This window comes from Chiloscyllium plagiosum, unplaced genomic scaffold (assembly GCF_037043375.1).
Source record: "Chiloscyllium plagiosum isolate Xiang-an unplaced genomic scaffold, Cpla_swu_hap1 HiC_scaffold_1, whole genome shotgun sequence".
NCBI classification, from domain to species: Eukaryota; Metazoa; Chordata; class Chondrichthyes; order Orectolobiformes; family Hemiscylliidae; genus Chiloscyllium; species Chiloscyllium plagiosum.
The window spans coordinates 38954421-38968978 of NW_028270139.1; the positions used below are offsets into that span (position 1 = coordinate 38954421).

At 42.9% G+C, this 14558-nt stretch overlaps 1 protein-coding gene across 2 annotated transcripts in view; it reads left to right on the forward strand.

Annotated features, from left to right (window-relative positions):
• Positions 1–1967: 1967 nt before the first annotated feature.
• Positions 1968–14558, forward strand: part of LOC122552813 (AF4/FMR2 family member 1-like) — a 167164-nt gene continuing 154573 nt past the window's right edge. Inside the window, exon 1 of one of the 2 annotated variants that reach the window (XM_043695804.2) lies at positions 1968–2513. In XM_043695804.2, coding sequence (XP_043551739.2) covers positions 2200–2513 — 314 coding nt within the window. In that variant the 5' untranslated portion in view covers positions 1968–2199. The remainder of the gene's footprint in view (positions 2514–14558) is intronic. The other variant, XM_087985951.1, reaches the window with a different exon arrangement.

A 14558-nucleotide genomic window follows, 5' to 3' on the forward strand; every position in this document is an offset into this window, starting at 1 on the left:
CCTGTGCTGCTGCAGTTTGAACACTGCCAGTCTCCACCTTCCCCCTCCCTGTGCTGCTGCAGTTTGAACACTGCCAGTCTCCACCTTCCCTCCCTGTGCTGCTGCAGTTTGAACACTGTCAGTCTCCACCATCCTCCCTGTGCTGCTGCAGTTTGAACACTGCCAGCCTCCACCTTCCCCCTCCCTGTGCTGCTACAGTTTGAACACTGCCAGTCTCCACCTTCCCTCCCTGTGCTGCTGCAGTTTGAACACTGCCAGTCTCCACCTTCCCCCTCCCTGTGCTGCTGCAGTTTGAACACTGCCAGTCTCCACCTTCCCCCTCCCTGTGCTGCTGCAGTTTGAACACTGTCAGTCTCCACCTTCCCCCTCCCTGTGCTGCTGCAGTTTGAACACTGCCAGCCTCCACCTTCCCCCTCCCTGTGCTGCTGCAGTTTGAACACTGCCAGTCTCCACCTTCCCCCTCCCTGTGCTGCTGCAGTTTGAACACTGCCAGCCTCCACCTTCCCTCCCTGTGCTGCTGCAGTTTGAACACTGCCAGCCTCCACCTTCCCTCCCTGTGCTGCTGCAGTTTGAACACTGCCAGCCTCCACCTTCCCTCCCTGTGCTGCTGCAGTTTGAACACTGCCAGTCTCCACCTTCCCCCTCCCTGTGCTGCTGCAGTTTGAACACTGCCAGCCTCCACCTTCCCTCCCTGTGCTGCTGCAGTTTGAACACTGCCAGCCTCCACCTTCCCTCCCTGTGCTGCTGCAGTTTGAACACTGCCAGTCTCCACCTTCCCTCCCTGTGCTGCTGCAGTTTGAACACTGCCAGTCTCCACCTTCCCCCTCCCTGTGCTGCTGCAGTTTGAACACTGCCAGCCTCCACCTTCCCCCTCCCTGTGCTGCTGCAGTTTGAACACTGCCAGCCTCCACCTTCCCTCCCTGTGCTGCTGCAGTTTGAACACTGCCAGTCTCCACCTTCCCCCTCCCTGTGCTGCTGCAGTTTGAACACTGTCAGTCTCCACCATCCTCCCTGTGCTGCTGCAGTTTGAACACTGTCAGGCTCCACCATCCTCCCTGTGCTGCTGCAGTTTGAACACTGCCAGTCTCCACCTTCCCTCCCTGTGCTGCTACAGTTTGAACACTGCCAGCCTCCACCTTCCCCCTCCCTGTGCTGCTGCAGTTTGAACACTGCCAGTCTCCACCTTCCCCCTCCCTGTGCTGCTGCAGTTTGAACACTGCCAGTCTCCACCTTCCCCCTCCCTGTGCTGCTGCAGTTTGAACACTGCCAGTCTCCACCATCCTCCCTGTGCTGCTGCAGTTTGAACACTGCCAGTCTCCACCTTCCCCCTCCCTGTGCTGCTGCAGTTTGAACACTGTCAGTCTCCACCATCCTCCCTGTGCTGCTGCAGTTTGAACACTGCCAGTCTCCACCTTCCCCTTCCCTGTGCTGCTGCAGTTTGAACACTGCCAGTCTCCACCTTCCCCCTCCCTGTGCTGCTGCAGTTTGAACACTGTCAGTCTCCACCATCCTCCCTGTGCTGCTGCAGTTTGAACACTGCCAGTCTCCACCTTCCCTCCCTGTGCTGCTGCAGTTTGAACACTGCCAGTCTCCACCTTCCCCCTCCCTGTGCTGCTGCAGTTTGAACACTGTCAGTCTCCACCATCCTCCCTGTGCTGCTGCAGTTTGAACACTGCCAGTCTCCACCTTCCCCCTCCCTGTGCTGCTGCAGTTTGAACACTGCCAGTCTCCACCTTCCCCTTCCCTGTGCTGCTGCAGTTTGAACACTGCCAGTCTCCACCTTCCCCCTCCCTGTGTGTCAGGATGCTCCACTCCGCAGTTTGATAGTTACAGCGCCGCGCTGGCTCGCAGCTTCCGTGAGTGTCTTTGGCCCCAGCCCGCAGCCCGCAGCCCCCGCCCCTCTGCAGGGCAGGCAGTTCAGTGGCTTCCACCTCCGTGCATTGTGATAGGACAATATGTTCCTGGACTCAGAGCCGCTGCTAAGTGCTTGTCTGGCCCCAATAACATTTCCAAATAAGGAAGGCGAGTGGACTGCACCATTCCCCACTCTCCCTTGTGCACAGCGGATTGCACCCCTCCTGGGGTTTCATGTGAAAGCTGAATTAATTGACTGGTGCCAATTTGTGACGGCGGAAACCTGGAGGGTGCCTGTTGTATTTCCTGGAGCGGGTTGCACTTTCCCCCTCGGTCTGTGAATGAATGGTTGTTGCTCTCGCTCTCTCTCTGCTGTTTGCCGAGCGCCCGGATGGTTATCAGCTGCAAACTGAGCCAAAGCTGAGCTGGGGATCTGAACCCAGCAAAACTGCAGGCGCGCTCCCAGCTGGAGAATGTCCCAGGCTGGCTGCCAGCAGACGGAGAGACATCGCAGTTTTCCTGCCGTCGTTCTCAGGAGCGGAGCCGGGGGCATGTGTGTGCAGCGTTAGGGGAGAGAGGGGGGGAGAAACCTGCTTTAAAACTGATGGCAAGCCGCTGGAAGCTGCCTCACCAAACGGCATCATGGCCACTCACTCCAGGTAAGTGACACCCAGCTGCTGCTGCTGCTGCTCTGGACGGGGGAGGTTTCCTGTTTTATTCGGGTTGTTCCCGAACCTGTTCAAGTCAGGGACGGGCCGGGGAGGGAGGAATAAGTCAGGCTTCAGTGTAAGCGTCTGAAACTTTGCTGTTTGAGCCGCCTCCCAAAGCCAGAAAGGAAATGTCTAAGGCTGACATTCATTAACCAAATATGAATCTGGTTTAAAAAGTTCTAAAAGTGTTTTTTTTTGGGCTGGATGCTGAGTGAATGACTCCGTCACGATAAACCAACAATTCTGTTGAATTGTTAATCTGGTTTGGCATATAACATTGCAGGCTGAAAGTGACTGGATCTATACTTCATTCATAGTTTTAATCCAACAGTATCAAATTGAAATACTGTGCTCATACCTTCATTCAGATTTGTGTTTAGAAATTTTGAATGCATTGGAATCTGGTTTAATCTGAAATTAGATTTAATCTGTGCTTCATGTTTCAAAACATAATGACTTCCTACATTGTGTACGTTTTGTGCGTTTCCTGAAGCAGGTCAGAAATTGAGTGGCGTACTGGGTAAATCTCTTTCAAGATGTTTGTTTTGATAAAGGAAGTAGCCCAGTCTTTATTAGTGTTGACTTGTATTTGAACAATTCTCTAAATCAACTCTGCAGTGTCTGCACTTGTGGACTTCTAATACTTGAAAATCAGCTTGTGCCAGTCCTCAAATCTTTGTAAATTACGGTCAAGTTTAATTTTGTAGGCCTGATGAGTAAAAAAAATGTAGTCTTTAGTCCAATAGAATATGACTTTGGGCTCCTGCTGAATTCCAATGTATTGCATAACACCCATTCTATCTGTTGCAGTTGTCTGCCCCTTGACTGCCTCAGTTTTGTTTTGTTTTTCTTTTTTATCTTCTACACTTAGATTAATCTTGTCACTGTTTATCGTCAGTCCAGTCTCTGTTGTTTTATTCCAAGGCTTTTCATGCTTTGCTGTCTTTGGTTTTGGCATGTGTTGACAAAAACATGGTCTCTCTTTATCAGCCAAGCCTATTTTTAAAAACAAACCTTTTTACAACAGTGTGATTTTACTTGTTGACTGATTTTTTTTTTAAATGCTCATGAAGCAAGAATGTTAATGTTAGAGGATGGATTGTTTTAGCCTGGTTTGGCATCAAAACTGCAGAGGTATGCAATTTTCCTTTTCTCGAAGAACTGGGTTGAGACAATCCTGGTTCATTTTTTTGTAGGACCCTTAGTGTTGGCACAGAAAGGAGACTTCCCTGTCAGCCTGGGCTGGATTCCAACTGGAGTTCTGGAAAGGAAAGAACAGTCTGGTAACCCACCGTGCTGCCCAGACCCCTTCATATTTGGGCTCAACTGTCGCTTTTCATTCAAGAGACTCATTTTAATTGCTGCTTTGAAGTGATTTTTAATCGTTGCTTTCAGGCACAGTTAAGCAGTATTCCAGTTTTTAACATGATATTCAAAAAACAGAAATCATTAGAACAATGGGTGTTTGCGTTGCAAGCATTAACTTGTATGCATGCAAGTTTTCCTGATGCTTCAGTGGCTAACTCGAACATATTTAACTTTGTTGAATGAGCTGCTTTTAGCCAGGTCTGCAGTATGGCCAAAATTGTTCTTGTCTCTACGGTGAGGGGAAAATCATCTGGGATTTTAAATTCTTGCACTTTATCTATAAATGCATGTCAGTAAACACACATCAGAAATGCCAACAATGAACAAGGCTCTCTGGGATATTTGGAGAGAAACTCAAAATAATTTGGGTGCAAATGATAGATATAAAGAATTTAACGATTTAATAATTCATAATTTTATCTATTTTGTTTTCCTAGCACTAACAGCCGTAAAATACAATATTGACTTAAATTATTCAGCTTATTTTGTGTTGTGAAGTAGGCTTGTATGCTCACTTCTTTTTATTCCCTCCAAGATGAAAGCTATTGACCTCAATAAGGACTGACAAGCCAGTGAAGCCTGGTCACTGAGTGGTAACTGAGATGTGATATTTGTAATGGATTGGATTGAAATCTTCTTTGACAAGGATTTGAGTCCTGTTCACATTACAGATCACTCTTCCATGTTAGGTGTTTCCACAACAATAAATGAAGTCAGACCATTGTGTCCACCTCATCCGTAGCTGGCGAAGTACAGGGACTTAAACAGCTCTACACATACTTGCTCTAGTTCATGTCACAGACAGAGCACAGTCCATGGTGTTTCCTCGAATTGTGTAAGGAATTGCGGCACTGATGAATTTGTCATACTAATGAATGAGTGAGACTGTAGAGGTCTGAAAGCAGATTAAACCAGGCAATGGTTCATGACTAGGGAACCTGAAGAAAGAGTTTAATTTTGTCAACCATTCACAGTGAAAATTTCTTTGTGTTATTTTTCACTGCTCTATTGTTAAGCATATTATGTCCTTCTCTAAACAAATTTCTTCTCTTATAGTGCTAAAACATTGTATGTGAGAAGATGAAAACATTCTGACAAATTAGCTTTGAGTATTAGAATTATTTGCCACCTGTTTTAACACATTTAAAAACATTTTAAAATTCAGCAGTGTACCGAAATGCATATTGCCTGACTTGACCACATCCAGCTCAACCAGTCTGTCCTGTCTGGGCTTTGTATTCCTCATCCAAAATGTTGAGTGCTGTAGAATTGCCCTCCATGCAAAAGACACCCAGAGTACAGAAAAGGAGCAAGTTATCAACAGCTGCCTTAACCCCCAACCTTACTTGTACCAAGTGTGGATCTCGGTGTTCAGCACCGTCACCATCCCTGCAATAATGTTTAAAATTCAGGCATCCTCTCTTACCTTGAATGCTGTGCCTCACTGTTACAAGTTGTGTATCCAGGTGCCCAGACTCCAATCTCTGGCATTCTGTCTTCAAATGGCTGACCTCTGCACCAATACACTATCAGGGCCTTCATAAAAACAAACTTCTTTGACCAAGTTATGAACATCCTTCCAAATCTCTTTGGTCATAAGCCCATCTCCTGTTTCCTTGTACCTCCCTCAATGCTGTAACAGTACAAACTGCTAATGCTTAAGGGGTAGTAGTAAGTTGGTAACAGGCATGGACAGAAGTAATTACGCACTAGGAAAATAACATACTCAACACCAGAAAGACAGATTAAAAACAAAGAATTGCAGATGCTGGAAATCTGAAACACAAGTAAAAGTTGCAGGAGAGACTCGGCAAGCCTGACAGTACCTGTGACAGTAAAACCAAGTTCATGTTTCTGGTCCAGTCCCAGTGAATCTTCCTCATCAGAAGGATCACTAGACCAGAAATATCACTGTGCTTTCTCTCCATAGATGATGCTGGACCTCCTGAGTTTCTCCAGCAATTTTTGGTTTTGTATCAGAAAGACAGTTGTCATGCCCCAGAATGCTGGCATATATCAGCATTGACAGTGTATTGCTGCAGGTGTCTCCATACTCAAGGTTGCACAACCAGCAGCCCTCTGCCACATGATACAGGGTGCAATGCATACATTTCAAGCTGTTATGCTCAAGCTGAGTAAGAGAGCGTAGAACATCAGCAACAATAACTGATTGAGAGCCTATGTCCTCAGTGCATTCCTCTGATAGTGCTGAGACCTGGACAGCATGTGCTAGGCAGGAGAAAAGGTTGAGCAGTTTCCTCCTTGACTGTCCCAGATGCATCTTCATTTTTTTGGCAGGACAAGGTGCATGCTAATTCAACTGGCGTGGCTTTGCCGTGTCCATTGGATGCTTGATGGCTATATACCCAAACACCTTCTGTATGGTGAATTTGCCACCTGGTCGCAACTTTCTAGGAATCCAGACCATTCTAGGAGTCCATTACAAGTAAGGTACAAAGATGACACAGACAGTGAGGGATGACTATAACCTCTGGAATTGACTAATTGGGAGGGTGTTGGAAGAGGCAAACAGATTCAAAATGCTCAGCTAACTCACAGGTGGGCCCAGACAAAATAGGCCAACGAATTGTTCTCCGTTTCTCAGCCCATGTTCTTCCTGTGCCACAAATGCAGAACAGACTGCTGTATTGGAGAGTAATTTGTGAACCAAACAAATGTGAACCAAACTTATGACCTGTCTTATAAACCCTGCCACAACAATGTACTGTACCTTCTTAAAGACTCCGTTTGACTAATTATTGAGCTGGGTTTAAAGATGGCATTAATTTCACCTTTCAGGTTTTTTGTAATTACCAGATGGTTGTCTTATTGCTGTTAAAGTATATACTGTGCTGCAGGTTATTAACATTAAAGCAGTTTGTCTTTAAATTTATCCTCTAGTCCATGGATCAGGGCAACAATAATATTGGATTGGGGAAATTGTTTTTCAAGTTTTCAGCCCTTTGGATAGGACTGAAGTGTTTAGAAAGGATGTTGGCAGTAGGGACAAAGTCTGACTAGATATTTTCCATGTGCAAGCCCCAAGATTCATTTAATTGATCACAAAAGTTTGGAACTAAACTCATTTTATCATGTTGGCATGGCACCTATGGTCATGATCACATGATTAAATTTGAGTCCATTGAACAATGATGTGCTGAGAACAGTCCTCATGTTTTCTTTAAAATTTTGAGCCAAGGGCATCCTGAAGTAGGTACTGCCAGCGCTACTGGCTAAGAGCAGTCAAGGAGTGAAAAACCAGGGGTCACGTTTTTATTTTTTTGAAATAAGCTAAATCCATTTAAAGGCTAAATGTTTAATCTGCTGGAGCAGAGTCTTTTACATTTCTTCCTTTTAAACGGTGCAACGTAGACACTATATCCCAGTATAAAATGATTTTTTTAAAAAGGTTTGCATAGCTAACAGTTTATAGAGATGAGTATTAAAGCTGTTCCTGGGATTGGTTTGGCATTGGTTAACGCTGACTTCAGTATAATACAAATATGTTAAAATTATAGCACCGGTACAGTCCTGCTCCCTGTTGCTGTGTCCGTATGAGTAGTTTTTACCAAGCTTTGGCAAGTAATTGTGCCTCCTTAATTTTTCCAATAAGGTGCAAGGCTATTAGTGGGAGATCTAGAGTCAATACACAATGACGTGTCATATTCTGCATTTGAAATGTATTTAGATGAGCATTTGAAATGCTTTAGTATACAAGGCTATCGACCAAGAGCTGGAAAATTGCATTGGAATGGTAGGTATTTAATGATCAGCATGGACATGATGGGCTGAAGGACCTTTTACCATCTTGTGGCGTCTTTATAGTTTGTCTTGTATTTCTAGGTGTTTACACTGTCCAGTTTGGCATGTACTTCTAAACTAAGACTTTTTTTTAAAAAAAAGCATGTTTGTAGAATATCTTCTGTTGAGACTCTGAAAGCACTTTGTAACAAATAATTGTGAAGTGGAATGGTTTGTGTTGGCACATATGGCTTTATTACAGACATTGCCTTTGCATTGGTCCCAGAAGTGTAATGTAACTCAGTAGTACTGGTAAACACAAACTTGAATGCAAGCTGGAAGTTGAAGTCTATTTCCCACAATAAAGATAACTTGATAATTCGGAGGCAATGTTGTTTTGATTTCAGCTCAGTTTCAAGAAAGATCCTTGACCTGAGACATTTTACTCTGTTTTCTCTCCTCAGATGTTGCCAGACTTGCTGGGTGTTTTCAGTATTTCTTGATAGTTCAGAATTAATTTTCATGTATCTGTTTTTTTTCCTTAAATTCATGTATTAACATACTAATGCTGACAGGATTGATGAGGAAAAGCTCTGTATTGTGGTCAAAGGCACTTGTGCCATGCAATATTTCATAAACATCTCTGATGAAACATGGAAGAAAGATCAACGCAGGTTGTACATTCAGCCTTTAGTTATTACAGAAAGGCAATAAGAGTGATTGTATTTTGATTATTATATTCAGGAGATGGAAGAGATGTTTATAAAGTTCTAACTTTTGTTTTGGTGCAAAGTGGTATTTACTTTGTTTGATTTTAATTTTGTTAATAGCTTTAAAATGATTTTTCCTGTATTTGCACATCACAGACCAGGAGCTGCAGTGTCAATTCCAGCCAGAATTTCCCATATTATACTCCCCGATTAGATCTGTGATTCTTTGGCCCAGAAAGTAATTTTGCTTGCGCATAGTACATATGTGCCACTCCTTCCCCCATCAGGTGAGTGTTAAAATGTTTAAAAAGCATGAGCAACAGTGTTCACATTTTTTGTGAACATTTAACTTTATTGGAATTGGATTTTAAATTTTTCCAAGAGGCCTCCCTTGACACTTCAATAGCAAACTGGTCTTGCTCATCGTGTGGTGTCAAATGTCAGTGTAATCTCTGTTCTCCCTCCTGGGAGTGTGCCTGTGCTTCTTTGCAGTCAAGTTTGGCCTTGACTTTGGATTGGTTTTGCAACTATAGTATCAAGCAAAGTAGAAACCACTTTTAACCAAATCAAAGGTTAGCACTTTATAAACATACCCAATCATGTACTATTTTTATTTTCCTGAATATATTTCTTTTCTTGCCCTCCTGTAAAAACTAAAGGCTGAATCCATAGCCTGTGTTGATGCCACTTTATTGACTTGACAATCCGATTTGCCTTGCACTATTTCATAAAGCAAGGATCTTAAACTGTATAACTGTGCTTTTCCTTACCAATTCTTTGTCAGTTTTAGTTATTGCTAATGGTATTTGGCATCTGGACCATAAGCCACATTTTTGTTTTATTGTACTGTATTTAAATGTAAAGAGAAATAAAATCTTTGCAGAAAACTTGAATACTGGAAATACACAGCAAGTCTGAGATTAGTCCAGTTTATTCCTTGAATCTGTTTATTTTCTCTGACCTCCTGCACAGCCAGCACTGGGTGTTGTGTGTGATTTTTAACTTTGTACACTCCAGTCCAACACCGGCATCTCCGAATCCAAATCCAGCACTTCTGTTTTTCTTTCCTTACCCTTTCTGGTTTCACTGGACTCCACTTCCTGTGACCAAAAGGGAACTTTGATTTGCTCCCAAAACTTCATGAACTGTTTTTGAGCTGAGTCTGTGCAATGGCTTCCGGTTTGTTTTTACCTCCACCCTGCAGAGATCACAGTTGAGACCAAAACATGATTGACTGGGCATTGAAGGAACATCCCTGCTGTGCTGTATTCTGGCCTAAATCACTGGACAACCTCATTGTACATGTTGTCTCACTCTATCTTTCTAACTGGTTTAAATTTTATTTTTCATTATTAAGAGATGTTTAACCAAGAACAAAGTCAAAATTAGCTGGGCACTGGGAATCTAAAATAAAAATGCAATGCTGGAAACAGCCATCCAGTTGGTATTGGTCTGTGATGCGAGAGGTGAAGTTGACTTTTAACCAAGATCTTTGCTCTGTGTTTTAGCATAAATTGAATTATGTATCTTAATTCTTGTATAGTGCTTCTGAGCTAAGTATGAACTTGTAGGTTTGTGAATTGCAATAGATTTATAATATAACTACAATGACTTAATAGCCCTGCTCCCATTCTTAATCGTTGGTAGCCTGCAAGTAATAGCTGTTGCCTATTACCTTTGTGTAGTTGTACCCATTAAAGCTTTTGACTGAGTGCTGTGGGAGCTCCTTTAGATGTTGCATTTTCCTCATTCTCGGAAGGAAGTTTTCAGTGTTTATTTATGATTGGCCTTTCTCTGGCTCCATTTTTATCTGAATATATTTACTATAATGCTTCTATTGAAACACTTACTGAGGAAAATGTTGTCCTATCAGATGTTGTCTTTCAGGTAAGATGTTAACCTAGGACTTATTTGCCTGATCAGATGGAGTAAACCAAAATTCTCCTGGTGTCCTAGGTTAATGTAACGGAAATAAAGAAACTGTGTTTCAGTTTGCTGATGGTATTAGTGCTAGGCAATAGTTGGAAAGTTTTGAGCAAGGGATGTAAGGGTGAACGTGGATGTTTTGACACAGGGAAATAGTCTGAACTTGCTGTGAGTGTGATGGAAGCAGAGATGATCAGTGACTTCAAAAAACAATTGGATGGGCACTTGAAGGAAATAAACATGCAGGACTTTGGGGTTTGTGTGTGTGAATGGCATTTACTGGAGTTAAGCAGATACCCAGCTTGGATTTGACCAGGGTGGCCTCCTCCTATACCATATTAACAGTGGGAGGCAAGCTTCATGGAAGGCTGGCTTATTCTTCACCCTTCTTTCCCCATGCAAAAGACAAAGCAAAAAGTGATAGTTACTTCACTGACTTGAAGTCGGGTGGCCCACAGTAATACTGTGCTGGGATTGGCTTTGTGGATTTGAACGTGAGACTTGGCCACCCAAATACAGGCATTCCTGCACTCAGCTGTGGGCCAGTCTGATGACTTGTTAGCTGTGTAGACCCAGTAGCATAAGGAGATAGAACTAGCTAGGGCCAGTACTACAAGCTGTCCTCAGGAAGGCAGAGAATGTCTGTCTGCTAGGTGTAAAATAATCTGGTCAGTGAGATATTGGGTACCCTATTGAAGGATTAGGAAACTACTGTGGTGTTGAGTTTTATCTTGCCAAAATCTTTTTGTTTCAATCATTCATGAGGTATGCGATTTTATCTTATTTTTTGGCTGGGTCACCATTCATTCTCATATCCTTGAGAAGATGGTAATGAATGACTTTCCTGAGACACAATTGCTGTCGGTGTACAAATATTTGCCTTGGGGGAGGGAGTTCCAGGGTTTTTACCCACTGGTACTGAAGGAAAGGCAATCTATTTCCAAGTTGGGATGATGAGGGGCTTGGAAAAAAAATGTATAGCTGGTGGTGTCCCCACAGATCTGCTATGTTTGTCTTTCTAGATAGTAGCAATTGTGGGTTTGGAAGGTATTGACTGATGAGCCTTGGTGAATTACAAGACTAAATAGTTTTATCAAATTGCTTTAATCTTCTACTCCAGTGAATATAACACTTTATTTGCTTCCATCGCATTAGAGCTTCTGATCTCAATATAACTTGTGGCACAAAGGTACCAGACTGTCAGATTTTGTAAAATAATTTCCTAGATTGAATAATATGCTCAGTGGAGCTTAGTTTAGTGGTGTGATACAACAGTCTTTACCTGTTGTATCAATGCAACCAGGTATACTTGCATGAGTGACATGTATAATAATGTATTATAGTTGTGATGTTTAAGTTCTGACACAGTGCTTGAATGTGGTTATGCTGCTAGTAACCTGGAGTACTGTCCAGTGTGACCTGGTTGTGTATCTTATACTACTGCAGTGTGTCTTGGTTGACCCAAGGATTTTGCAGTCGTGAGTACTTGAATTCAGGCTTTATGATTAGCTTGCGCAAGGCGTTCATATTTAATGTCATCCCATTTAACAGTGAATTAAGTTTATTTTATTGTGGCCTGAAATAGTGTCATGACTTGAGGCTGCTTCCTGTGCCAGCCTATCCTTGTGCCATGGTGCTGATAGGAATTTGTACCAGGGGACCCACAATCTGCTGAGAACCCCCCACCCCACAGCCCATGGAAATGATGACATTACACTTCCCAACCAGTCTGGACCCTTGCCAGTGCTAAGCCTGGCAGCTGGAGGTGCTGTGGTCCTGCGGTTGACCGTGGCCAGTGGGGAGAGACTGGAGAGCTGCTGAGCTTGGTCAAACTCGAGCAGTCATCCCCCTCCCCACTCACCACGGAGTGAGAGAGGTGGAAATGCTAGCAGGCCAGCCATGATTGACATGCTGCTATCCAAGAGGAGGGAGAACTCTTGGATTGCAGTGTCAACCAGCAGGAGGGTCTCCTTGGACCTCCAAAAAGAAGTAGCCAAGCAGCAACCAAACTATGGCCAAGAACAAGTGACAAATGACATGACCCAGCCTGAGGAAAGAATTCGTGAAGGTGAAGATGTGCAAAGAAAATTATTAGAAACACTTAAAGGAAATCATGTGCATCTCTGAAGTGTGTTACATGCTGTAGAAACCACTCGTGGCATCACCTGTTGCGTTAACAAGGAGTTTGAGGTCAAGGGTGAGGGTGGAGTTGTAGGGAACAGAAATTAAAATGCCTTTTGGGAGTGTGAAGGAGGATAAGTTTTTAATCTTGGTGGTTCCTCTGAAGGAAAGCTTCAGCACCTGTTGCTATGTATCAAGTTGTCTGCTTTGCAACATTCTGTGACTCCCAAGTAGCTAAAGACTTGATGAAAAAGGTATGTGCCATAGTTGTGCCACTTCAGAGTGTGAGGATTACATCAGGTGGCTAATGGAAACCAAAGTTAAGGACTGAGGAAAGGAGGAGGGAAAAAGTTTGCCAGTATTAAAGTGGAAAATGTTGCAATTCTCGAGATGCCTCTAGGACTAGAATCTATTTGATTGGAACGGAAGAAACACTAGGCACCATTACATTACTGTGTGTATGATGTACACCAACTAGGGCAATAGATATGAAGGAACAAATTTGCAAGGAAATTGCAGAGATATGCACAGTTATCAAGTCACTACTATGGAAACTTTAGTCATATACATAGACTGCGAAAGTAATAATGTAAAGGGCAGACACTGGCAAGAGTTTCCAGTGTGTGCTGAGGGAATTTTCTGCAGCATTTCAATGAGTGATTCAAGTTTCAGATGGGGAGTTGGAGAAAGGGACTGAAGCAGCTAACTTCAGCCTATATGATAGAAGGATAAGGAACAATACAGAATAAAATTGTTTGGAGAAGGGCAAACCCTCAGTGGGATGAGAGCAATTCTGTACCAAGTCATTTAGAGTCAAAGGTTGGCAGTCAAAATTGTAATGGAATAATCGGCTGCCTTTAAAAGGGACAAAGTTCAGGTGCAATAGGAAAAAGAAGGGAAAACAAATCCTGGGTTGTTTGGATGACCAAAGAGATGAAGGAGAAAGGTGTCATATGGATAACAAAATTGAGATCGAGCCTTAAAGCAGAAGGTTCTAGAAAATGGGAGTTTAATTCAGATAAATGTGAGGCGCTGCATTTGTTTTGGCGAATTAGGACTTGTACACTTAACTGGGAGTGTTGCCAAACAAAGACACCTTGGGGTACAGGTTGATAGTTAATTGAAAGTGGAGTTGTAGGTAGACAGGGTAGTGAAGAAGGCATTTGATATGCTTGCCTATATCCATCAGTGCAATGATTTACAGGAGTTGGGAGGTCATGTTATGGATGAACTGGACATTGGATAATGTTCAATTCTGGTTTCCCTGCTATAGGAAAGATGTTGTGAAATTTGGAAGGGTTCAGAAAAGATTTACAAGGATGTTGCCAGGGTTGGAAGGTTTGAGCTATAGGGAGAGGCTGAATAGGTTGTTTTCCTTGGAGTGTCAGAGATTGAAGGGTGACTTTATAGAGGCTTATAAAATCATAAAGTGCGTGGATAGGTGAGTATCCAAGATCTTTTCCCAAGGTTAGGGAGTCCAAAACTAGAGGGCATAGTTTAAGGTGAGAGGGGATAAATTTAAACAAGACCAGAGGAGCAACTTCTTCATGTAGAGACTGGTACAATTACAACATTTTAAAAGGCATCTGAATGGTACATGAATAGCAAGGATTTTGAGGAATATGGACTAAATGCTGGCAAATGGGACTAGATTAATTTAGGATATCTGGGTGAGTTGGACCGAAGGATCTGTTTCCATGCTGTACAATTGAGGAAAGTCTGCACAGATTTGTTGTTGATGTTTAAATCACTACAACAAATCGCAGAACTTAACACAAAAGGGTTGATGGGCTAATCTGTTTGTGATGTATATGGGCTTTTAGTTAGTGCCACATCACAGGCTTCTAAGTAAAGTTTAGTTTATGCACCGTGGCTAATTGAATGGATAGTGTTAAACTCCAAAATGAAAAAAGCTAGTTGAAATGTGAGAACAAGTAGCAGATAAAATTTAATGCAGAGAAATGTGAGGTGAAAATTGATGCAGCAACAGGCAATCTGGAGTTATGTATACCATAATCGAAGGTAAGGTTTGGGAAGAGTTATTTTTTTAAAATAAAGCTTACAGAATCCTGGGCGTATAAATAGGAAAACAAATAGATAAGCAACATAACTTAATGATAAGCCTGTG